Source organism: Hemitrygon akajei, chromosome 10 (genome assembly GCF_048418815.1).
Source record: "Hemitrygon akajei chromosome 10, sHemAka1.3, whole genome shotgun sequence".
In the NCBI taxonomy this organism is placed as follows: domain Eukaryota; kingdom Metazoa; phylum Chordata; class Chondrichthyes; order Myliobatiformes; family Dasyatidae; genus Hemitrygon; species Hemitrygon akajei.
In genome coordinates this window covers 150,025,245-150,049,201 of record NC_133133.1, presented here as the reverse complement: position 1 = coordinate 150,049,201, position 23,957 = coordinate 150,025,245, and the positions used below count along the sequence as shown (strand labels likewise).

The 23,957-nt window shown below is 39.1% G+C and overlaps 1 protein-coding gene across 4 annotated transcripts; it reads left to right on the top strand.

Moving 5' to 3' along the window:
• Positions 1–236: 236 nt before the first annotated feature.
• fbxo7 (F-box protein 7) lies at positions 237–15,817 on the top strand. 4 transcript variants are annotated; one of them, XM_073059377.1, is made up of 9 exons: positions 237–376; positions 1,985–2,137; positions 3,403–3,883; positions 6,432–6,573; positions 11,661–11,744; positions 12,591–12,686; positions 13,518–13,694; positions 14,348–14,379; positions 14,828–15,817. In XM_073059377.1, exons 2-9 carry the CDS (start codon positions 2,016–2,018, stop codon positions 15,218–15,220), a joined length of 1,527 nt encoding a protein of 508 aa, XP_072915478.1. In that variant the 5' UTR covers positions 237–376; positions 1,985–2,015; the 3' UTR covers positions 15,221–15,817. The 4 variants fall into 4 exon arrangements, with proteins under 4 accessions (XP_072915478.1, XP_072915475.1, XP_072915476.1 ...); XM_073059374.1 differs by having other exon boundaries at positions 237–423; XM_073059375.1 differs by having other exon boundaries at positions 237–423; positions 1,982–2,137.
• The last annotated feature ends 8,140 nt before the right edge of the window (positions 15,818–23,957 follow it).

Sequence of the window (23,957 nt, the reverse complement as noted above, 5' to 3'; positions counted from 1 at the left end):
GCATTAAATTTCAGAGCTCTAATACCAGATGTTGCCATAAATCGTCATAAGAAGGGTCTCGGCTCAAAACGTCGACAGTTCGTTCATTCCCTTGGAAGCTGCCTGACTTGCTCCAGCGTTTTCTGCGTATTGCCTCGGATGTCCAGCCAGCATCAGCAAACTCCCCGGAGTTCACAAGGGCCGGCGCGGCGCGGCGCGGCGCGTGCGCAGTGGCTTGAGGGCCGGCCTCCCGCCGTGGGCGGGGCTTGAGCCGCTGTCAGGTTGCGGTGGGACGGTGGCGGCGGCGGCGGCCGGGGGCTGACAACCGGGAGTAACAATCAGCACCGTGACTGCTCATATTAGATCAGAGGCGGGGGCGGGGGGCAAGGCGCAGAGGGTAAGAGCAGGCCGGAGCTGAGAGTGGTAAACGCGGTTGATGCAGAGGTGAGGCACCGAACTGTGTCTGGCGTAATGCGAGGCTGCCCGGCCCTTGACACTGCCAGTCCCGGGAGAATCTCCTCCATCTGGCCTGAAATGCATTCTGTATCGTGGGTGAATGTTGCGGGGCGGGAGGGGAGGTTGGCAGCCTGTTTATTGACTTAACTTCCGAAACCTTACCAAAGTGAAACCGTTCTCAACGATTCCTGTAAATCAGGTGGTTGCTGCTGTCGCAAAATGTCGCATTTTCCCTATTTTGAGCAGGAAATATACCGCTGCCTCATACAAAATACTCTTAATAGTGTTTTTGAAGTATTTAATAATAATATTTTCTCTTATTGTTTATTTTTTAATCTGTATTTCCATTATGAGTAATTTTGCCGAAGAATTAGTTTCTTAAATACAGCGCACTGATTCTTATACTGCAAAACCACAAGAGTTCTGGATTGATCGCAGACGCCTTCTGTTATGAAGTTGTTTGTTTTTAAATTGATGGAGATGATGGATCTGCCCTGAAATTGTTTTCCATAGCGTTGTCTGTAGAGACGGAAATAGTTTGTCAATGAGGAATACCAAATGCTAACAAAAGAAGATTTTTGATCTTTTGACAAAATCGTGGAGGGGCTCTTGATGATGTTCCAGTGTTTTTTTGCAGTTTTCTCCTTTTGAGTTCTTCTGTTTGAGTTATTATTAAAATAAGTTGGTGTGCTGGCCCAGTGCCCAACAAGGGGCCGTCCTTTAGTGTCCATAGTGGAGAGTGTAACACCGAGTTTAGTAGCTAGCAAGTTTCTCTATAACCTGGAGATACTGCCGATACTGGAATGATGCAAGCCCTCAACCCAAAATGTCACCTGCCCCTTTGCCTCCACAGATGCTACTTGACCCACTGAGTTTTTTACTCTATAAGCTTTTGGGCCCCCCCCCCCCCCCGGCCTTTCCACCATCTATGACACATGTCAGAAGTGTGATGGAATATTCTCCACTTGCCTGGATAAATGCAGCTCCGACAACTGTCAAGTTCTGGAACTCTCTACCCAACAGCACTGTGGAGGCACCTTCACCAGTAGTATTGCAGTGTTTCAAGAAGGTGCTCACTGTCGCCTTCCTGAGGATAACAACGATAAACATTAAAATGCCAGACTTGCCATTCTTGAAAATTAACTAATCTAGGACTTTTAGTTTTCCTGAAGACAGGCTTCAGCAAGTTTTCTGTTCCACAGAACAAGCAGCTTCTTTCTGACAAGTCCCTGATCCCTGCTGTCCCCTATTTTCATAACATTCTTTACAGATTTTGGGGAAGCTAACCTTGGATATCATTTGCGCCTCAGAGAGGTATTGATGGAAATCTTGGGCATGGCTGTTATGTAATGCTTGCTGGGCAGGAAAATTTAAAACATACAATATTTTGTGCATGTTCCATCTCAAGAGTTACAGAGCCTTAACATAAATGTCACAGGATTAATTAACATAAACACTTAAATCTGGGGCGGGGTGCTGGTTTGAGAACAATATCATTTTGAGTGGAATTCTTCCCTTTATTCTTCCCAATCCATCTCCTCTCCAGCAGCAGTTAACATATTCATGTAGAATCAGCTAAAATGAAACTTCGTGTGCGCATTCAACGGCAGAGAGGCTGGGTGGAGCTGGAAGAGGATGAACCAACTCTCGGTGACCTGCGCAGTAAAATAACCAACTCTTTTCTGCCATCGTTAGGCTACAAGTAAGTTGTAACAAGTTACGAAAGATTTGGCTTCTATTATTAATTATTTTGGTTGTTCATAGTCCCATCGACTGATTAATCTCTTTATTTTCATATTTCCATCATTTTATATTTATTGAAAAAAAGATCTTTGCAAATGCTATTTTGATGATTTTATAGCACGGAAATACTTTTCTTGACCTGTCAGTTTGTTGTATACTTTGATACAGAATAGCAGTACAAAAGCTGTTTGGAATGTCACATCAATGTCATCAGATTATGGTTTCATGGTGCCAACAGAATAATTGAAATATAGATGTAAACCTGTATTTCCTACCATTTCAATAGAATTAAAACAAAGTGCAGGTCACCACGTTGCAGTTTGTGAAAGTTCTGGGTAGACTGAAATCTTCCACTGCAAGAATCACAGCTCAGAATTATTGTCAGGTTTCCTTGGGTTACGGCAAATCCCTGTGTTCACTGCCCCTACATCTATGAAAGATACAGTAGATGAAAGCTTCTCTCCAAGAAGCTAGTGCGAGCTTCCTAATGTAGCAGCAGATTGAGATTTTGCCGAAGTCAGCAGCAGTTGCCTGGAGTGATCCTGAGTGTAAGAAGCTAAGAGAGACTACTGAGGGAGATTATTTTAAATGGTGAACTATTGAATGTTAGAGTTCCAGATCTTTTTTGTTGTATACAAATTCCTGAAGATTAATTTACAGACACAGTAAACAAATTGAATGGCAAATGTAATTTTGGCCTTTATTGCAAGAGGATTTGAGTAGTAGGGAGCATTGACTGCAAATATATAGAGCCCTGTTATGACTGCATCTGGCCCATTATCTATAAAGCAAATCACAAAAAGCTGGAGGAATTCAGTGGGCCAGACAGCATCTATGAAGGGAAAATGGACAGACCATGTTTTGGGTTGAGACCCCTCATCTGCACTGAAGGGTCTTGGCCCAAAATGTCACAGTCATAGATTGACATTGTGTGTATATTCTGTAATTTTTGTTAAGATACTCTTTTTGCATTTAATCTTACTGAGCAATAAGTAGAAATGAAATAATTATGAAAGTGTCATAGTATCTTCTAGTCTTAAGTGTCTTCTTCATTATTGATTTTTACATAGTGTGTGTGCTGTGGGGGCAGAGGGGTGGTGATGCTGAGGAGTTTTTTTCAGTTTTCAACAGGGATTTGCAGTGAAATTGCATGTTATCATTTTAAATGTGGTGCAAGTTAGAATTTTGTTTTGAATTGTGAAAGATTTTGCTCTTATTTTACAGTACTGATACTGAGTTTAAGATCAGTTTAAATGGGAAAGATGCTCTGACTGATGACCAGCTAACTATGAAGTCTATTGGAATAGTCACGGGAGATTTGATCTGCTTAATAGTACCAGATTCCACATCTGCCTCTGCCTCAGCAACAGACTTGAATATTAGGGAGCAACCATCATGTTCCCATGCTGCTCCAAATCAGATCCGTGAGAATAACGTGAGTGGATCTGAGACCAGTCATAATGATGACTTTCTCACAGTTCAACAGTCTGAGGCAAACCTTCTGATTTCATCATCAGATGATATGTCTATGACATTGGAAGAGACAAAATATCCACATGAGCCAATGTTGTGCAGTGAAGCAATTGATGGGCAGGTGCCACATTCATTAGAAACACTTTATCAGTCAGCTCAGTGCACTGACCTGAAAGACGCTCTGATTGTGGTGCTTCACCTCCTCATGCTGGAGGCAGGGTACATTCCACAGGTAAGTAATTTTAGAATGACATTAAATTTAAATGCAGTTCGGTCTTGTATGAAAATTATTTTTGTTTTTATTTTTGGAGATGTGCATTTGTTGAAACAAAGTTGGTTATAAATCATTAGATAGATAGATAGATAGATAGATACTTTATTCATCCCCATGGGGAAATTCAACTTTTTTTCCAATGTCCCATACACTTGTTGTAGCAAAACTAATTACATACAATACTTAACTCAGTAAAAAATATGATATGCATCTAAATCACTATCTCAAAAAGCATTAATAATAGCTTTTAAAAAGTTCTTAAGTCCTGGCGGTTGAATTGTAAAGCCTAATGGCATTGGGGAGTATTGACCTCTTCATCCTGTTTGAGGAGCATTGCATCGATAGTAACCTGTCGCTGAAACTGCTTCTCTGTCTCTGGATGGTGCTATGTAGAGGATGTTCAGAGTTTTCCATAATTGACCGTAGCCTACTCAGCGCCCTTCGCTCAGCTACCGATATTAAACTTTGAGTTTACTTTGAATCACTTTGAGTTTATCTCCTACTCCATTCTGAAAATCTTGCAGTTTTAACTTTCACCATTTTCTATCTCTAAACTGCTGGATTTATCTTCCATATACTCTCTATTTTAAAATACACAAATGCTGTCTGAGGGAAGGGAAATCAGCAGTACGTCTACTACTTTTCTAACTGATCAGTCCGCAAGGCATTGAAAAGTGTTCTTGCATTTTCCTACGTCAGGTGAAAGACATCTGAGTTTAGGCAGAGAGGCCATTCAGTTCATTGCCAAGTTTCAAAACATTCATATCAGTTCCATTTCCTCTCAGATGCCCATCGACACCCCTGATACACCTGGCATTCACTTCTATTAGACATAATTCACTGCAGCCAACTTACCTGCCAGCACATTTTTTGGGATGCAGGAGAAAACTAGACCACCCACTTGAAACCCATCTGGTCACAGCCGGAATGTGCAAATTCCCAAAGAATGGCACGAGAACCCCAAGTCACTGTATTGAACCCCAGTCACGGGAGCTGAATGGCAGCAGCTTTAAAGTTAATTATTTGTAAGTGCACTTTATGTCAATACTTGGTTGTGAAGTGATGAGAATTTTTTTTTTGAAAATATGGAGTGGCATATAAGTTTAAGTTTGTTTTATCTTGACCTAATTTTGTAAAATCGATATAGACTGACTTGTATGAGAAATGCAGTGGTTATTGACAAACGCAGCAGCTTTTTTGTATTAATAGTATCCCACATAGAAAAACAAATTGAATGTTTAGTTGGTGCTTTATCTTAGTGATATTTATCAAGGAAATTGTTATCCAGAACACGCGAGACCATCATGTTTCTCTTCTGAGTGTGGTGTAGGATATTTATGCAATTTTTAAAAATTTACACCTGGACCACTAGAATGTGGATGTTGTGTTACTCTTGCTTCTTAAGAACAAGAAAAAAGCATTTTCAACTATAAAGAATTCCTGCTGCTGATTGTCAACCCTAAATTATGAGCTTAAAATCACGGGCTTCCCAAACCAACTGAAAATCAAGACCCTTGGAAAATAATCTTTGGAAGTGGATGAATGCTGCAACGGCAAATGGAGTTTAGTTTTTTCAGTGGACTGAAAGTGAACAAAGATGAGCTGAATCTTCAACTGATACTTGACTAATTGTAAGCATCAAACTGTAGAAAGGATGCTGAGATTAACAGAGGATACATGAAAGAATTACGATAATATCAAGGATATGGGTTAGTTACTTGTGCAGTAACTGGAGTTTTACTTGTAGTGCAGAAAGTTACCAGGAAATAAGGTTGGAGATATGGTTTTTAATACACAAAGGAAAGCTGTTTCCAGGGAACATAGGATTAGTAAGTAGAGGACTGAGATTTAATTAGATTGGAAAAGGTTCCAGAGTGAACATCAAAAATATTTTTTTAATATAGTTCATTATTGAGATATGTCATGTACTGCCTGAAAAAGTTGTAGAAGCAACATTATAATGCACTCAAAAGTGAATTGGATAAATACTTCAGGGAAAATTAACAGGGTTGGAGGATGAAATTAATTGGTAACTTTTCAAAAAGTCAATAAAGATGAGATTTAATATCTTTCTGTAATGCATTATATAATACTGCAATTTAATATTATTCATACTGTGCCTTCTATTTGATTTGGATGGTTAATAGATATTGCTTCATTTTTAAGGACAATTAGTAAACATAGCTACTAATCCATGGCATAGCATATGCAATAATTAGTTTTCACCTCATTCCTGACTTTATAAGCGTTGGTTATTGTGAAGTTGATGGGGAAATTTAAGTGGCAGGTAATGAAATAACCAATGTACAGAATTTTAATACTGCTGATGCATGTAGACGTTATAGAATAAATGGAGGAGTCAACCAGAAGTCTCATTTAGGTCATTTAAATATTTCTAACTCTAATGTACTTTCTGTCCAGCTTCTTTATAGCTGAAACTATGAGATTCAAAAGTTGATTTAAAAAAAAATAACTTGCAGAAACCATTGTTCTTGTATTTTCCCAGGATTCTAATCAGAATGTTGTTCAAATGCCTGAAAATTGGAAGAATGGAGGTCTTTATCGATTACAGTACAATCACTCCTTGTGTGAAGATGGCTCTGCTACACTCAGCTGCATCCCAATGGGAAATCTGGTTGTAGTCAATGGTATTGTATGCTAGCTTCATATCAAGAATGTTGTTAATTTATCAAATATTCTGCAATTTTTACAGTGCCTTGAAAAAATATTCAGCCCCCACCCTTTGTTCACATAAATGAGTACGACAACCAGGGATTTTGATTAATTTAACTGATTTTTTTAAAATTTGTGAATCACATGCTCCTTTGTTCACAGTAGAGCACAAAAACTGGAAAAATTGTAAGCATGAAAAACTAAAAATTCAAAAACTGAAAAGTCAGCAGTTCAAAAGTATTCATCCCCTTTGCTCAGTACTTAGTTGAACTACCTCTTGCTGTCATTACAACCAGCAGCCTTTTTAGATGAGACTCATTTAGCTTTGCACAATGTAATGAAGTAGGAATTTATGCTTCCTCTTTGTAAAATTGCTCAAGCTGTGCCAGATTAGTTGGGGAGTGGCAGTGGACAGCAATCTTGAAGTCTTGACAGAGATTTTTGATTGGATTAAGGTCAGGACTTTGGGGCCACTCAAGGACATAAATTTTCTTTATTTGAAGCCACTCTCATAGTTGATGAACTTAGAGCATGGATCAATATGTGGAACTATGACACTGTAGCCATTACAGAGTCTTGGATGTCTCAAGGGTAGGAATTGCTGCTGAGTGTGGCCAGGCTTTAGATGTTTCAAAAAGGACAGGGAGGGAAGCAAAAGAGGTGGGGGTGTGGAATGCTTATCAGGGTTAGTGTCACGGCTGCAGAAAAGGAGGAAGTTGTGGAGGGATTATCTACTGAGTCAGTGTGGGTGGAAGTCTGAAAGAAGGAGGGGGCAATAACTCTACTGGGTGTTTTTTATCGACCCCCCCCCCCCAATAGTGGCAAGGATATCAGGAGGCAGATTCTGGAACAGTGCAATAATAATAAGGTTGTTGTGATGGGAGATTTTAACTTTCCTAATATTAACTGGCATCTCCTTAGAGCAAGGGGTTTAAATGGGTTGGAGTTTTAGGTGTGTTCAGGAAGGTTTCCTGATGCAATATGTAGATAAGCCAACTAGATCAACTGTACTTGATCTGACATTGGGAAATGAACCTGGTCAGGTGTCAGATCTCTTGGTGGGAGAACATTTTGGAGGTAGTGCTGGAGAGGGATAGGAGCAGACATTTTGGGAAAACATTTAATTGGGGTAGTGGGAAATATGATACTATTAGGCAGGAACTTGGGAGCAGATGTTCTCAGAAAATACACGACAGAAATGTGGCAAATGTTCCAGGAGCATTTGCATGGCGTTCTGCATAGGTATTTCCATTGAGGCAGGGAAAGGATGGTGGGGTAAAGGAACCATGGTGTACAGAGAATGTATAAAATCTAGTTAAGAAGAAAAGAAACTAGGTACTAGGTACTGATAGAGTTCTAGAAAATTACAAGGTTGCCAGGAGGGATCTTAAGAATGAAATTAGGAGAGCTAGAAGGGACCATGAGAAGGCCTTGGTGAGTAGGATTAAAGAAAACCCCAAGGCATTCTACAAGTATGTGAAGAGCAAGAGGACGGGCCGTGTGAAAATAGGACTAATTAGGTGTGATAGTAGAAACGGGTTCATGGAACCGGAGGAGGTAGCGGAGGTACTTAATGAATACTTTGCTTCAGTATTCACCAGTGAAAAGAACCTTTGCAATTGTGGGAATGACTTACAGCGGACTGAAGCACTTCGAGTGTATGGACATTAAGAAAGAGGATGTACTGGAGCTTTGAAAAGCTGACCTGATGAGATGTACTCCAGGCTACTGTGGGAAGTGAGGGAGGAGCTTGCTGAGCCTCTTGCGATGATCTTTGCATCATCAACAGAGGCAGAAGTACCGGAGGATTGGAGGGTTGCAAATATTGTTCCCTTGTTCAAGAAAGGGAGTAGAGATAACACAGGAAATTATAGACCAGTGGGTCTTACTTCAGTGGTGGGCAAGTTGTTGGAGAAGATCCTGAGAGGCAGGATTTATGAGCATTTGGAAAGACAAAATCTGTTTAGGGATAGCCAGCATGGCTTTGTCAAGGGCAGGTTGTGCCTTATGAGCCTGATTGAATTCTTTAAAGATGTAACAAAACATATTGATGGAAGTAGAGCAGTGGATGTAGTGTATATGGATTTCAGTAAGAGATTTGATAAAGTTTCCCATGCAGGGCTCATTCAGCAAGTAAGGAGGCATGGGATCCAAGGAGACCCTGTTTTGTGGATCCAGAACTGAGTTGCCCACAAAAGACAAAGGGTGGTTGTAGATGGTTCGTATTCTGCATGGAGGTCACTAACCAGTGGTGTTCCACAGAGATCTGTTCTGGGGTCCCTCCTCTTTGTGATTTTTTTAAAATAAATGACCTGGATGAAGAAGTAGAAGGGTGGGTTAGTATTTTTGCTGATGACACAAAGGTTAGGGGTGTTCTGCATAGTCTGGATGATTGTTAGAGGTTACAGTGGGACATTGATAGGATGCAGAACAGGGCTAAAAAGTGGTAGATGGAGTTCACCCCAAATAGGTGTGAACTGGTTCATTTTAGTAGGTCAAATTTGAAGGCAGAATATAGTATTAAAGGTAAGTCTCTTGGCAGTGTGGAGGATCAGAGAGATCTTAGGGTTCGTTTCCATAGGACACTCAAAGCTGCTGCACAAGTTGACAGTGTTGTTATGAAGGCATATGGTGTGTTGACATTCATCAACCATGGGATTGAGTTCAAGAGCCATGAAGTAATATTACAGTTATATAAGACCTTGGTCAGACTCCACTTGGAGTACTGTGTTCAGTTCTGGTCACCGCACTACAGGAAGAATGTGTATACTATAGAGAGAGTGCAGAGGAGATCTACGAGGATGTTGCCTGGATTGGAGAGCGTGCCTTATGAGAATAGGTTGAGTGAATGTGTCCTTTTCTCCTTGGAGTGACAGAGGATGAGAGTTGGCCTGATAGAGGTGCATAAGATGATGAGAGCCATTGATCATGTGGATGGCCAGAGGCTTTTTTATCCTGGGCTAAAATGGCTAATACGAGAGGGCATAGTTTTAAGGCGCTTGGATGTAGGTACTGAAGGGATGTCGGGTAAGTTTCTCACTCAGAGAGTGGTGGGTGTATGGAATGGGATGCCAGCAACAGTGGTGGAGGCGGATACGATAGGGTCTTTTAAGAGACTCTTAGATAGGTACATGGAGCTGAGTAAAATAGAAGGCGATATGGTAGGGTAATTCTAGGCAGTTTCTAGTGTGGGTTACATGGTTGGCACAACACTGTGGGCCAAAGGGCCTGCAATATGCTGTAGTTTTCTATATTCTATGTTGCTGTGAGCCTGCAATGTGCCCGAGTCACTGTACTGCAGAAAGACAAACTTCCTCCCCAGTTTGTTTTCCGGGCAAAGGCTAGTAGGCTAGTAGGTTTTTTATCTAGGATTTCTCTGTATTTAGCAGCATTTATATTCCCATCAATCCTGACCAGATTTCCAGTCCCTCCTGCTAAAAAGAATGATGCTACCTCCACCATACTTTAGAGTGGGAATGGTGTTACCTGGCAGACGTACAGTTTATATTTGTGCCACACGTACCGCTTAGTGTTGAGACCAAAAATTTCTATATTAGTCTTCTGACTACAAGACTTTCTTCCACATCTTTACAGTATCTTCTAAGTGATGCTTTCCTAAGTCTTAATCGGCGAGGATATGCTTGTCTCTAGCCAGAGCTTCTTCCTTGACACTCCTCCATAAATAGGCCTTAGAGATTGTAGAGCAATGAACTTCATCTCCAGTTGCAGCCACTGACGTCTCCAGCTCATCCTGAGTGAAGTTGGCTTCACAATAGTGCCATTCTTCCCTGCCAGCCTACTTCAGAGGGGCGGCCTGCCTTAGGTAGTGTAGCTGTGGTTTCATATTTTTCCACTATTTCACAATGGACTACACTGAGCTGTGAGGTACGTTCAGTGCCTTTGATATGGTCTTGTACCCTTCAGTGCCCTTGAGATGGTTTGTGCTTCTCTATTATTATTTCCATGACTTGCCTTGAACGTGCTTTTATCTTCATTTTGGTTCGGTCTGTTGAAAATTCCGTTGGATCTTGCAGAGAGAGGGGATGCTTATTATGAATTCATTGAAAACAGATAACCCTGCAATTTTCTACATCAACAAATTGGTACAGTAATATATTGCAAAGTTAGCATAGTAATTACATAGGCAATGAATACTTTTTCAGTCTCATAATTTTGGTTTTTAATTTCTAGTAAATTGTTGACAGATTTTGTATTTTTTCTTTTGATTTGATATGATGCACAATGTTTTGTAGATTAGCTCAAAATGTACTTCGAGATATATATAAAATTTAGAAAATGAGGCAGTAAAATGTGAGCATAGTTGTGGGGGTTGAATGTTTTTACAAGGCACTGTATCTAGGGTAACTGCTAGAATACTGTAATGACTGTTCAGTGGTGCTTCTAAGTTTAGATATTTGAATTGATAATTTTTGATCCAAATAATTAGTCCTTTTCCATTTGTTTCAAATGACCCTCCTGTTACCCTCTTGTTTAGGACCAATTAATATATTTCAGTATTTTTCTTTATATAAAAAATATTGTCCAGTATCTGGGAGAAATCCCTATTATTCACAGTCTATAATGAGATATTGTGAGTTCACCTAATGAAGCAGAGCTGCAATTAAAGTGTTATACTTAGACAGCATTTCTAAAAGTGCAGTTCTCTTTCATTGCTTTGCATATGTATCTGTTATGAGTAAATGGATAACAAAGCCATTTTAATTTTTAGATAGGGATAATAAGTAATCCAAAATTGTAAACATATTTAAGACCCTCTTCAGTCCTTAGATCAGGTGCTAAAGATGTTTCCAATGCCTCACTGAAATTAATTCTAGTAGCTAAGCATCTAATATGGAACTGATATTGGGAGCTCCTCAAATTTTGGGCACGTAAGAAGAGAAGTGAACTTGCTCCCACCTAAAGGGTTCCAATATGCTGCCATCAAGTCCCTTAAGTTTAGAATTTCTCAAATAAAGGTGGAATAATGCAAGAGCTTTAACATAATTCATTTGCTTGTGAACGTATTAGTGTGTGCTGATTCCATTTGAACGTTTTCCAACAGCTACATTGAAGATCAATGAGAATATCAAAAGTATAAAGAAACTGCAGTTATTACCTGTGTCCTACGTTCACCCAAATATTCTCGGTAAGCTTTCATGTAGTTTTATAAATGGAATCTGAAACTTTATTTACTTACAGAAAATGATCATAAAAATACATTTATTGTAATAATTACTTAGGTAAAAGTTGTATGGCAGCATTAAGCAGACTGTATTTTAGCCCAACACAGATTGTGCATTCGTATTCTGCTGTTCTCCATTTCTGCTCACCGGGAATCACAATTTGACACCTACAGGTATTAACCTAGTCTCAGACATGAAACTTACCCACCATGTCGAATAATCTTGTGCATTCAATTTCATGTTTACTCATTTAGTCAGAGATCAGGTTATCCGAGTTAATTACAAAAAAAATACTTTAGAGCCCACTAGTGTAGGACATAAGCAATTTCCATAACACCTTGGAGCTCGTTACAATTGTCTTTTAAGAGAATTTTTTCCTGTTTTTCTAATAGACCAAGCAGTCATTTGCATCATTATCTTGCCCTTGAATATGCTTGTTTGTTTATAGGTTTGCTTTGTTCTTGTCCCTATGAAACACGCAATTACTGTTTTTCAATTTGGGGGATTGCTATTTCAACTTTGGCGGTCAAGTAAATCAAACATGAAGTAGAATAGAAAATCTTTATTAAAATAGTAATTATGAGATATTACTTTTTACTACTTAGGTTAATGTATAATAGCTTCAAAATCTTTTTAAGGAAATTGGGTTGAGAGCCAAGTGTTTTCTTTTTCTCTTTATAATTAAACAATCCGATCATATGGAAAAGTATAACTGTAGTTGTACTAATTTGGATACAGTGAATGCCTAGATCTGAAACTATTTTACCAGCCATTCCTAATTGTATCCAATTTGTTTTTTTTTTTGCCAGGTGAGAATGCTGCACAAGTGTACAAAGATCTACAGAAACTATCCTGCACGTTCAAAGATCAGCTGGTGTATCCTTTGCTTGCCAGTGCCAGACAAGGTAAAAACCTTGGGCTCCATCTTTCCTTACTGTGATCAGGATCAGCAGAGGAATTCTTATTGTTGAAAATATTGCTTTTCCTTCTAGCAATAATGTTTTACATTTTGTAATTTCTTTAATCCTCTTTTAGAAGGCTGAACAAAGTTCCTGAGAAATGTATTTATTTATTTATATTTATCAGCAGGGAGTAGGCCCGTCTGGCCCTTTGAGCCACTCCGCCCAGAAATCTCCCAATTTAATGCTAGCCTAATCACAGGACATTTTGCAATGACCAATTAACCTATCAACCGGTATGTCTTTGGAATGTTAGAGGAAACTGGAGCACCCAGAAGAAACTCACGCGGTCACAGGGAGAACGTACAAACTCTTACAGGCAGTGGCGGGAATTGAGCCTGGTTCACCTGTACTAAAGCGTTGCACTAATCATGGTCAATTACTCATTGCATGAGCATTAATTTCAGTGGTTTGTGACTGGTTGGCTTCAAAACCTGCTGCTTTCTTGTTAAACTAAATATGCCCTGATCTGCTGCGGCACAAATCTTTATACCACATAATCTGTAAAAGGGCACAAATTATAATATACTTTTAAAATGTTTTATGGCTGTAGTGTGTTTAAATTTGAGAAGTTTATAGAAGTTTTAACTTTTGTAGTACAGTTTCTCTTGCTATTTAATTTTAAGCATTTTGCAGTAGAATTATGCAAGTATTGCATTTTAAAATTGTTATTTGAAATTAGTAAAACAAAACAAAGATTGGCTTCATTGCAACCTTCTTCAGAATTCTTCTGCAGCAGAAGTAACTTTTTTTCTTATAAATTTGGTTTCCTTCTAGCTTTGAATCTCCCTGATGTGTTTGGTCTTGTGGTTCTCCCTCCGGAACTCAAATTACGGATTTTCCGTTTTTTGGATGTACTCTCCATCTTATCTCTGTCAGCAGTTTGCCGGGATCTTCATACGGCTACCAATGACCAGTTGCTTTGGAGATTTCTGTACATGAGGGACTTTAGAGGTAAGCTGACATTCATTCTGCTCAGTGGCCTAACAAAGCAGCTACTAAAGTAATGGCAACAGAAGGCTGATAGTTCAGGCACTTATGGAAATTTTACTATTGAAGTACAACGGCTGTGTTATCTGAAAGGAATGGATGCAACATTTGCTGCACTACCACTCCTCTCTCTGTGATCTTGTCCAGCAGCGCTGGAACAGCTTCTATCCTCTGCCATCAGATTTCTAAACGAACAATGAAGCCATGTACTCTATCTCATTATATTTTTGTTCTCTTTTTGCACTGCATAACTTAATTTTTATATATATTTCTTATTGTAATTTATAGTTTTTATATTATGTATTGCAATGTATTACAGTCACTATAAAACCAATTTCATGACGTATGCCAGTGGTATTGAAATTGATTCTGATTCAACATTCTTAAAACATTATCCATAGAAAGTGGAAACTTCTTGGTATTTCATTGGAAACACCAAGCATATTTTATTATTAGTGTGTAATATAGCTGTGAAATTAGTTTTTTAAAATGCTGGTAGCAATCTATTGAGTGAACCTTATTTCTGTGTAAAGACATAGTCTAGCATTTGGTGCCAATTTTCTAGTGATATTTCATTTGTCTGCCTACTAAATTGAGGATTTTCATTTTTGAACCAGACTCGAGAACAAACAGCCATGATTGGAAGAAAGTAAGTAGAGCTTTTATTCAATTATCTAAGTGAATAAATACACAGTCAAACAGATTTTAATGAATTGCATTTTATTTTGAAATTACACCAGTAACATTTCAGTCACAATTGTGTTTTTTTTTAATTGGAATCAAACATTTGACTGAATATAGTGGTTTATCTTGCCCAATATATTAATATCAATTTCTTAATTTCATTGGTACTGCTGTGTAGACTTATCCAATTGGAATAATGGTTTTATGTTGCACCAAAAAATGACTGTCACAGCAAATCACCCACAATACTCTCATACATACCTTGGAAGCAGGTCTGCCTCCTTTCTTAGCTGAATCACAATAACTAAGATAATTAGAAGGAAAGGAATTGAATAAAGATGCACCTCATTAATGTTATCTTTATGTTTGTACAGATGCTGTTCTAACTTAAACATTTCCATTTGTTTTTCAAGCTCTACAAGGAAAAGTATGCAACAAGGTGGAGAAGGATGCAAAGATTTCCCTTGTATATGCCACCAGTTTTGCCTTTATTTCCTGGTCAGCCTAGTCCGTTCAATCCCTTTCCGATTGAACCCCACCGTTTTTATCCACCTGGTATTATTGGAGGAGAATACGATGAGCATTTTCAGCTGCCTTACAGAGGAGACCCTGTCAATCGCTTTTTACCTGGATCAGGAGCAAGATTGGGACCAATACCAGGGACACTGCCACCATTCAGACCACATTTTAACCCATCAGATTTTACCCCAGGTCAGTTAGCTGCAATACCTGGATTTCGTGCCAGCAGATTTCCAGGAAGATCTTCTGGAGGCAGATCAGCAAACATCAGGCGTGGAATTATTTAAGAACACTTAATAGAAGCTTTTGAACTTTTCTTAGTCACTCTTAAAGGATGGATAGTTTCTGCATCTTTAACTTTTGTCAATCCTTTTTTTTAAAAGAATTGTAAATAATCATGGTTGAACGTAGATGGGTTGCTGAACTTGCACATAGTATACTTTCATTCACTGAGCTCAGCTGACAGGTGAAATAAGGACTACAGAAAGTATGGCAAGAAATCCAAAGGCACAGTGATTTAATATTTGTACATTTTATTTCATGAGGAGAGAAATAAAATGCACAATTTGGAATATTGCTGCATTTTTTCTGTTCTAAATCTTTTCAGACTAATTTACATGCAAAGGTAATTACTTTTCTGAGCAGGATTGTAATGAAAACTTCAGTAAAATAGGTTAATTTGTAATATGCAATACCATGAAAGCAGTTGCTGAAGAATTAATAATTGCAATGTAACAGTATAAACAATACTTTTAGAAATTACCAAATTATGACTTCTGTATTCAACATGCAAGAGAAAAGAAGCTGATTAAAGTAACAGCAATTATAATATTTACTACAAAGTCCAAAGAAATAAATGGATATAGATGATTCTTTCTGTAAAACTGAAGTGGTTTTAAAATTTTTTGGTTCAAGTACTATAGGTCCATTTATAACAATTAATCATTGAGGGAGGGCTTGTGAGATTAATCAGAAAGGAATATAAATTATGTTTTAATTTAGCCAATCCAATTTATTTGGCATCTTCTGCAGGCTGTAAATTCTGTTCAGCATCTTCATTCATGTAAAGCTAGGAGATAATCTTTTCAGGATATACAAGCATGAACTGATTTTTAACAGTATGCTGAGAGCAACTCAGTACGAATACAATTTAGTTAATTTAAAGTTAATTGTTTTTGCAGTCACATCAATATTAGAAATCAACAAGATGTAATTAAATTTTTCACTGATACTTCAGAGTTGATTTAGTATTTATGTAAGCATCACAGGTAATTTTTCATCTGTACTGTGTGGACATGAGGTATAATAGTAAATTTGTAGGAATTTTTATCTGTCATCCGTGTGATTTAACCCACCAATATTTGCAGCATGAGTTAAGTGTAGCATAGAGTAAGTTCCAAACTTCAGAGTTGAAGATGGATATTCAAGGTAACAGTATAGTGATGTTATGCATCACTTAGTTTACATAACTTTGCTTTCTTATTTAATAGTTTAAGAAAAATTTGTAAATAACTTCTGCTGGGTCAGTGAAAGGTGTGAAATTGTGCCAACTGGATCCACTAATGAATTGGACAGAGAACATTACAGCACCGTATAGTCTCTTCGGCCTATGAAGTTGTGCTGACCTTTTCACCTTCTCTAACTTCAATATAACCCTTCCCAACTACATAACTTTCTATTTTTCTTTCACCCATGTGCCTATCTAAGTGTGTCTTAAATGTCCCTAATATACCTGCCTCTACCACCACCCCCGGCAGGACATTCCGTGCACCCACCACTCTCTGTGTAAGGAACTTCAGAGATCCTTCTATACTTTCCACCAATCACTTTAAAACTATGCCCCTTCTGTTAGTTAATTTTGCCCCTACCCATGTTATCTATTCCTCTTATCATCCTGTACACCTCCATCAAGTTGCGTCTCATTCTCCTTCACTCCAAAGAGAAAAAATATCTAACTCATTCAGCCTACCTTCATAAGACCTGCCCCTAGTCCAGGCAGCATCCTGGTAAAGAGGTGACCAGAACTGAATGCAATATCCCAACAGTAATCTAACCAGGGTTTTATAGAGCTTCAATACTACCTCGTGGTTTTAAACTCAATTTCCTCAACTAATGATAGCCAACACCTGATAAGCCTTCTAAACCCTATCAGCTTGCACAGCAACTTTGAGGGGACTATGGACATGAAGCCCAAGCTCCTTCTGTACCTCTACACTGTCAAGAATCCTGCTATTAACCCTGCGTTCTACCTTCAAATTCAACCTTCCAAGATGAATCACTTCACACACTCCTCAAAATCAAATACTGTTAGCAAAGTGGACAAGAAACAGTGACTTAATGGTAAATCAGTCCCAGAACATCGAGGGCATTGAAAAAAGAAATTCAAGTGTTAAGATTTACGTGTTCCCACACAAAGGACGAGACTGCCAGGCCTAGTGTGCTCTGGATGTCAAGATGAACTGAGAATACATCAGGCAAAAAAAAAATCAAAAGAAGCACTTCAGCATAAGGTATAAAGGCATAGACTGTTTTCTAAATGGGGAATAAGTTTTTAAAAAAACAGATGTGCAAGGGGACTTGGGAGTCTTCATGCAGGATTCCCTAAAGGTTAACTTGCAGGTTGAGTTGGTGATAAGGAAGGCAAATGCCACGTTAAGCATTCATTTTGAGAGGACTAGAATATAAAAACAAGAATATAATACTGAGACTCTATAAGGCATTGGTCAAACCGAGTATTGTGAGCAGTTTTGGACTGCTTATCCAAGAAAAAAATGTGCTGGTATTTGAGAAGGTTCAGAGGAGGTTCATGAGAATGATTCCAAGAATGAAAGGGTTAATGTACAAGATGTGTTTGATGGCCTGTACTTGCTGGAGTTCCGAAGAATTAAGTGGCTATCTCATGAAACCTATCAAATACTGAATGACCTAGATACAATGGATGTAGAGAAGATGATTCCAACTGTGGGGGAGTCTAAGACCAGAGGGCACTGCCTCAGAATCTCGGGGCATCATTCAGAAAAAAGATGTGGAGGAATTTTGTTAGCCGGAGGGTGGTCAATCTGTGGAAATCAATGCCACATGACTGTAGAGGCCAGATCATTGGGTATATTTAAAGTGGAGGTTGATAAGTTCTTGATTGGTCAGGGAGTGAAAGGTTATGGGTAGAAGGCAAGAGAATGAAGAGGTTGAAAGGGATGATAAATAAACAGTGATGAAATGGCAGAGCAGACTTGATGGGCCAAATGGCTTAATTCTGTATCTATGTGTTGTGGTCTTATATAGCAGTGAAGGAGTGAAACAGAAATTAGGAAATCAAAAAGAAGGTAGGAAAATAATACTAGCAGCTAAAATCTAAAACAATCCAAGTGTTTTCTGAAATCATAATGTTTTATGACTCTAATATCTAAATATATAAAAACCAGAAGAAAGTGTTTGCTTTTAAACAGAGGATTGTTAAAGATGGAAAATAAAATTATGAGTGGTGGAGATGGGAGCAGAGACAGTACAGAGATTAAAGTGGACTGACTAGTACGTATATGCATATTTTAGCAAGTACAAAAAGTAGCTGCCAGGAGAGGGGGCAATTGAGCTAAAAGTGATGCATCAATTTGCAATGAAGTTTTCTGATACCTGCTGCCACACTTATGTGAATTGCCATCTGATTAACTCCCAAAGGGCACCACTTCAGAGCAATTACATACTTTTGAAATTGAATTAATTTTTTTTTCTGATACTGTCATACCATGAAATGTAAATATGTAGTTACAGTCTAAATTCTTGGATGTTATATTGTCATTAAAAATTACTAATTTAATTCAGAGTTACAGCATGGTGACGCACCCTTCTGGCCCAACGAGCCCACACCAGCCAATTACACCCGTGTAAACAATTAACCAAATAATCCATTCATCTTGGGAATGTGAAAGCGGAGTACCCGGAGGAAACCCACGTGGTCGTATGGAGGATGTAAAAACTCCTTACAGACAGCGTTGGGAATTGAACCCCAGTCGCTGGCACTGTAACGCGTTGCACTAACTGCTGTGCTACCGTGCTGCCCCTTCGTGCTGCAAAGGTTTAAGATTAGCTTAAATCTTCAATTCATGACAGGTTTTTGTCCAGGTGCTGCTTTATTGTTAAGCAGCATCAGCATTACGTTATCATTACATGTAGAATTCCAACTTTACTTCAGACAAAAGAAAATCTTTGAATTAGTGATATCTGCTTTAACATTGCAGAGTATTAATAACCATCATACAAGAAAAGGTTGCTTTTAACAGAAACTTATTCAATTTCCAAATCTGTTTTTTTTACAATAACAATAAGGTGCACACACTCTGTATTAGACTGACACACATATTGTAACTTGTTGATACTCATTGTTGGACATCATTGCTATGCTAGTGAAAAGGCACACTCCAAATCAGTGCCAGGAATACACAATAGTGAGACCCAGGTATTGCATCATCTGACTCTAAACCAGCTACTGAGAATGCAGAATTTGATAAGGTTGACTGGAAAACTGCACTCAAAATACAAAACCATACCCCAATCCCAATCCAACATGTCGATCCACAACCTCCTTTTTTGCCACAATGAGGCCACTCTCACGATTGAGGAGCAACCTGGTGGCATGAACATCGATTACTCCTGGTAATATATTCCCCTCTCACCTTCCCTTTTCTATTCTTCTCCCTCCTTCCCTCATTCTATTCTGGCCTTTTACCTCTTCTCCTTACCTGCCTATCACCCCCTCCTGATGCCCCTCCTTCTTCCCTTTCTCCTATGGTCCACTCTCTCACATGAGATTCTTTCTTCTCCAGCCCTTTACCTTTCCCACCTATCTGTCCTCAGCTATTACCTTCTAGCTAGTCCTCATTCCCCTCCCTCCTTTTTATTGTGACATCTTCCGCCTTCCTTTCTAGCCCTGAAGAAGGATATCAGCCTGAAATGTCAACTGTTTTCATTTTCCATAGATGTAGCCTGGCCTACTGACTTCCTCCAGCATTTTATGTGTGCTGCTCTCAAAATAGTCAGATGTTTGAATTTTGAATCTCTGTGCTGTTTATTTCCCTCCATAGATGCTGCCTGACTTGCTGAGTTCTTCCAGTAGTTTGTGTGTGTGTTGCTCATTCATAACCTTTCTTAGATAACCATAACGTAAGGTTATCAATCCAAAATGTTAACCTCTCTCTTCTCAAACATTGCTGGATTTCATGAGTATACCTAGCATCTTATGTTATTTTTCTTTCATATTTTTGTTGTTGGCAGTATTTTGTTGATATTTAGACCATCAAGCAGTTGTATTCATTTTTAAAGAGAGACTTGACAAAGCTTCAGTCATGCGTAGATCCTTCTGTTTGGCCATTCCAAGCTTGAACCTGTCTGTTTGCACACAGAATGGGTTTGCACATTCAAATATGCTTAATGTATGTTTTGTGAGTTGCTTACAAGGGCATTGCTGGAGCCACAGTGCCTCTTGGACCATGGTACTGAGGTCCAGGATGCTCTAGAAAAACTTTTTGCTTCTATTACAGCCATGTTAACTCTCACTGTTAGGACATCAGAAAGAATGGTATGACTAGTCAAATAACTTCTTAAAGTTATCTTTCAACTATAGCAGTTACTTACAAAAACAAGATAAATTTGAATTCTTAATCTTTAGAGATACAGCATAGTAACCCAATGAATCCACCCAACTCAATTAAACACATGTGCCCAATTAACCTACTAACCTGTGCAACATTGGAAACTAGAGCACCCAGAGGAAACCTGTGCAGTCACAGGGAGAATATACAAACTACCTGCAGACAGCAGCAGATTAGAAGCTGAAGCAACACACACAAAATGCTGGTGGAACGCAGCAGGCCAGGCAGCATCTATGGGAAGAAGTACAGTCAACGTTTTGGGCCAAGACCCTTTGTCAGGACTGAGAAGGGAGACAAGTCCTGACAAAGGGTCTCGGCCCGAATCGTCGACTGCACTTCTTCCTATAGATGCTGCCTGGCCTGCTGCGTTCCACCAGCATTTTGTGCGTGTTGCTTGAATTTCCAGCATCTGCAGATTTCCTCGTGTTTAGATTTGAACCTGGTTTGCTGGCACTGTATTATCATTACACTATCTGCTATGTTCACGTTTCACCTTTCACTCTTACTCCATATTTTACATACACAGTGCCTATAAAAAGTATTCACCTCCCTTGGAAGTTTTCATGTTTATTTTTGTTTTACAACATCGAATCACAGTGGATTTACTTTTTTTTTGACACTGATCAACAGAAAAGACTCTTTTGTGTCAAAGTAAAAACAGATCTCCACAAAGTGATCTAAATTAATTACAAATGTACAACACAAAATAATTGATTGCATAGGTATTCACCCCCTTCAAATCAGTATTTAGTAGGTGTACCTTTGACAGCAATTACAGCCTTGAGTCTGTCTGAATAGGTCTCTATCAGCTTTGCACATCTGGACACCACAATTTTTCCAAATTTTTCTTTACAAAACTGGCCAAGCTCTGTCAGATTGCATGAGGATCATAAGTGAACAGCCATTTGAAGTCCAGCCACAAATTCTCAATTGGATTGAGGTCTGGACTCTAACTTAGCCACTTCAGGACATTAACTTTGTTGTTTTTAACCCATTCCAGTGTAGCTTTGGCTTTACCCTTAAGATCATAGTCTTGCTGGAAAACAAATCTTGTCCCAGGTTGCAGTCCTCTTGCAGACTGCATCAGGTTTTCCTTCAGGATTTCCCAGTATTTTGCAGCATTCATTTTACCCTCTACCTTCTCAGGCTTTCCAGGGCCTGCTGCAGTGAAGCATCCCTACAGCATGACACAGCCACCAACATGCTTCACAGTAGGGGTAGTGTGTTTTTGATGATGTGCAGTGTTTAGCTTAAGCTAAACATAGTCTGAAGGCCAAAAAAGCTCAATTTTAGTTTCATCAGACCATAGAACCACCTTCTAGCTGACTTCAGAGTTGCCCACATGCCTTCTGGCAAACTCTTGCTGAGATTTCATGTGAGTTTTTTTTTTTCAACAGTGGCTTTCTCTTTGCTGCTGTCCCATAAAGCTGCGACTGGTGAAGCACCTGGGCAACAGTTGTATGTGCGGTCTCTCCCATCTCAGCCACTGAAGCTGGTAACTCCTCCAGAGTTGTCATTGGTCTCTTTGTGGCGGGGTGGTGAATACATTTTATACGCACTGTGTATTAGTAACTACCAGTCCCCTTCTTGCATGATCACACAGTTTTTGAGGCCAGCCTCTCTAGGTAGATTTACAACTGTGCCATATTTTTTCCATTTCTTGATGATTGATTTAACGGTACTCCAAGGGATATTCAGTGACTTGGAAGTTATCTTGTATCCATCTCCTGACTTGAGCTTTTCAATAACCTTTTCGTAGAGCTGCTTGAAGTGTTCTTTTGTCTTCATGGTGTAGATTTTGCCAGGATACTGGCTCACCAGCAGTTGTACCTTTCAGATACAGGTTTATTTTTACTACAAGCAATTGAAACACCTTGACTGCACACAGGTCTCCAAAAACAGATCTCCATTTAACTAACTATGTGACTTCTAAAACTGGCTGGACCCGTGATGATTTGGTGTGTCATATTAAAGGGAGGTGAATACTTACGCAATCAATTATTTTGTGGTTTATATCTGTAATTAACTTAGTAGTTTGTAATTATCTCTTTGTAGAAATCTATTTTCACTTTCACACAAAAGAAACTTTTTCTGTTGATCAGTGTCAAAAAAGCCAAATAAAACCTATTGTGATTCAATGTTGTAAAACAATAAAACATGAAAATTTCCGGGGTGGGGGGGGGGATGGTGAATACATTTTCTACGCACTGTAGAAACTGTATTAGTAACTGGAGCAATATATTTCTTATCATTTAGGACTTTCTGCAATGTCTTCACAAATGCTTTGAGTGGGTTATTTTCACAGCAAAATGCTTGAACCATTTAGCCACACAACTTTTAAATGTTGGTACAAACTGAATGTCCACACGACTGCTGCAAAGCAAGCAGTCCACTGACTCAGTTCCTCATTAACTAGTGAATTGCTACATTATGAAGTCATTATTTCTACTGTTTCAAAATACTACTGGGAATTGCCTTCGTCACTTGCTTGAGCCTTGAATCTGAAAGTTGTCAACATTTTTTTGGTAACTAAAACACTTGGAAAATCTAAACTGACAAGACTGAGGTGAGGGTTCTTTAAGCAATAGCAACAAACGCTACCTCCTGCTTCAATGTGTGTGGAATGTTTCAAAGCCTTGATTTTGCATTGTTACCCACAGTCAGAGAACTACAGCATAGAAACAGGTCCTTCGGTTCATTTAAACTGTGCTGAACTATTATTCTGCTTTGTCCCATTGACCTGCACCTGGGCCATTTAAAGTTAAAGTCTGTCCTGAGCCTTTAGGCTCACCAGGCCAATGCTTATACCAGTTTCTGTGGTGTGAAGCGACTGAGAGTATGAGACCCCCCCCCCCCCTAGTTAGGACACCAGTCTATCGTGAGGTTAACCCCCAGCAGTTTGCCAGTACCCATTTTCAGCTGGATGGACTGGAGCAATGTGTGGTCAGTGTCTTACTCAAGGACACAACACGCTGCTCAAACTCACGACCTTCAGATCGCTAGTCGAATGCCTTTACCACCTGGCCACGTGCCCACACGCACCTGGACCATAGCCCTCTATATGCTTCTCATCCACACACTTAGCAAATTTCTCTCAAATGTTGAAATCAAACCCGCCTCCCACTTCCACTTGCAGCTTGTTCCAAATTCTCACCAGTGAAGATGTTCCCTTTAAACGTTTCACCTCTTACTTATCCTTACCCCACGACCTCTCGTTCTAGTTTCACCGAAACTCAACAAGATGTAAGATGAAATGCACTCGCATTTTCGGATGCAGTTTCTCTTGGTAGAACAACTTTAAATGCAAGTTCAAATATTGAGCTTTATATGCTCAATAGCTTTGACTGTCCACACAACCCTCCACCTTTTTTTGCTTTAA

What these genes read in the sequence shown, in the direction of transcription:
- fbxo7 (XM_073059377.1), top strand. Translation starts at nt 2,016, where the DNA reads ATGAAACTTCGTGTGCGCATTCAACGGCAGAGAGGCTGGGTGGAGCTG. An exon ending in CTGCCATCGTTAGGCTACAA is followed by an intron (nt 2,138 to 3,402) that starts GTAAGTTGTAAC and finishes CTTATTTTACAG; the next exon opens with TACTGATACTGAGTTTAAGA. An exon ending in GTACATGAGGGACTTTAGAG is followed by an intron (nt 13,695 to 14,347) that starts GTAAGCTGACAT and finishes TTTTTGAACCAG; the next exon opens with ACTCGAGAACAAACAGCCAT.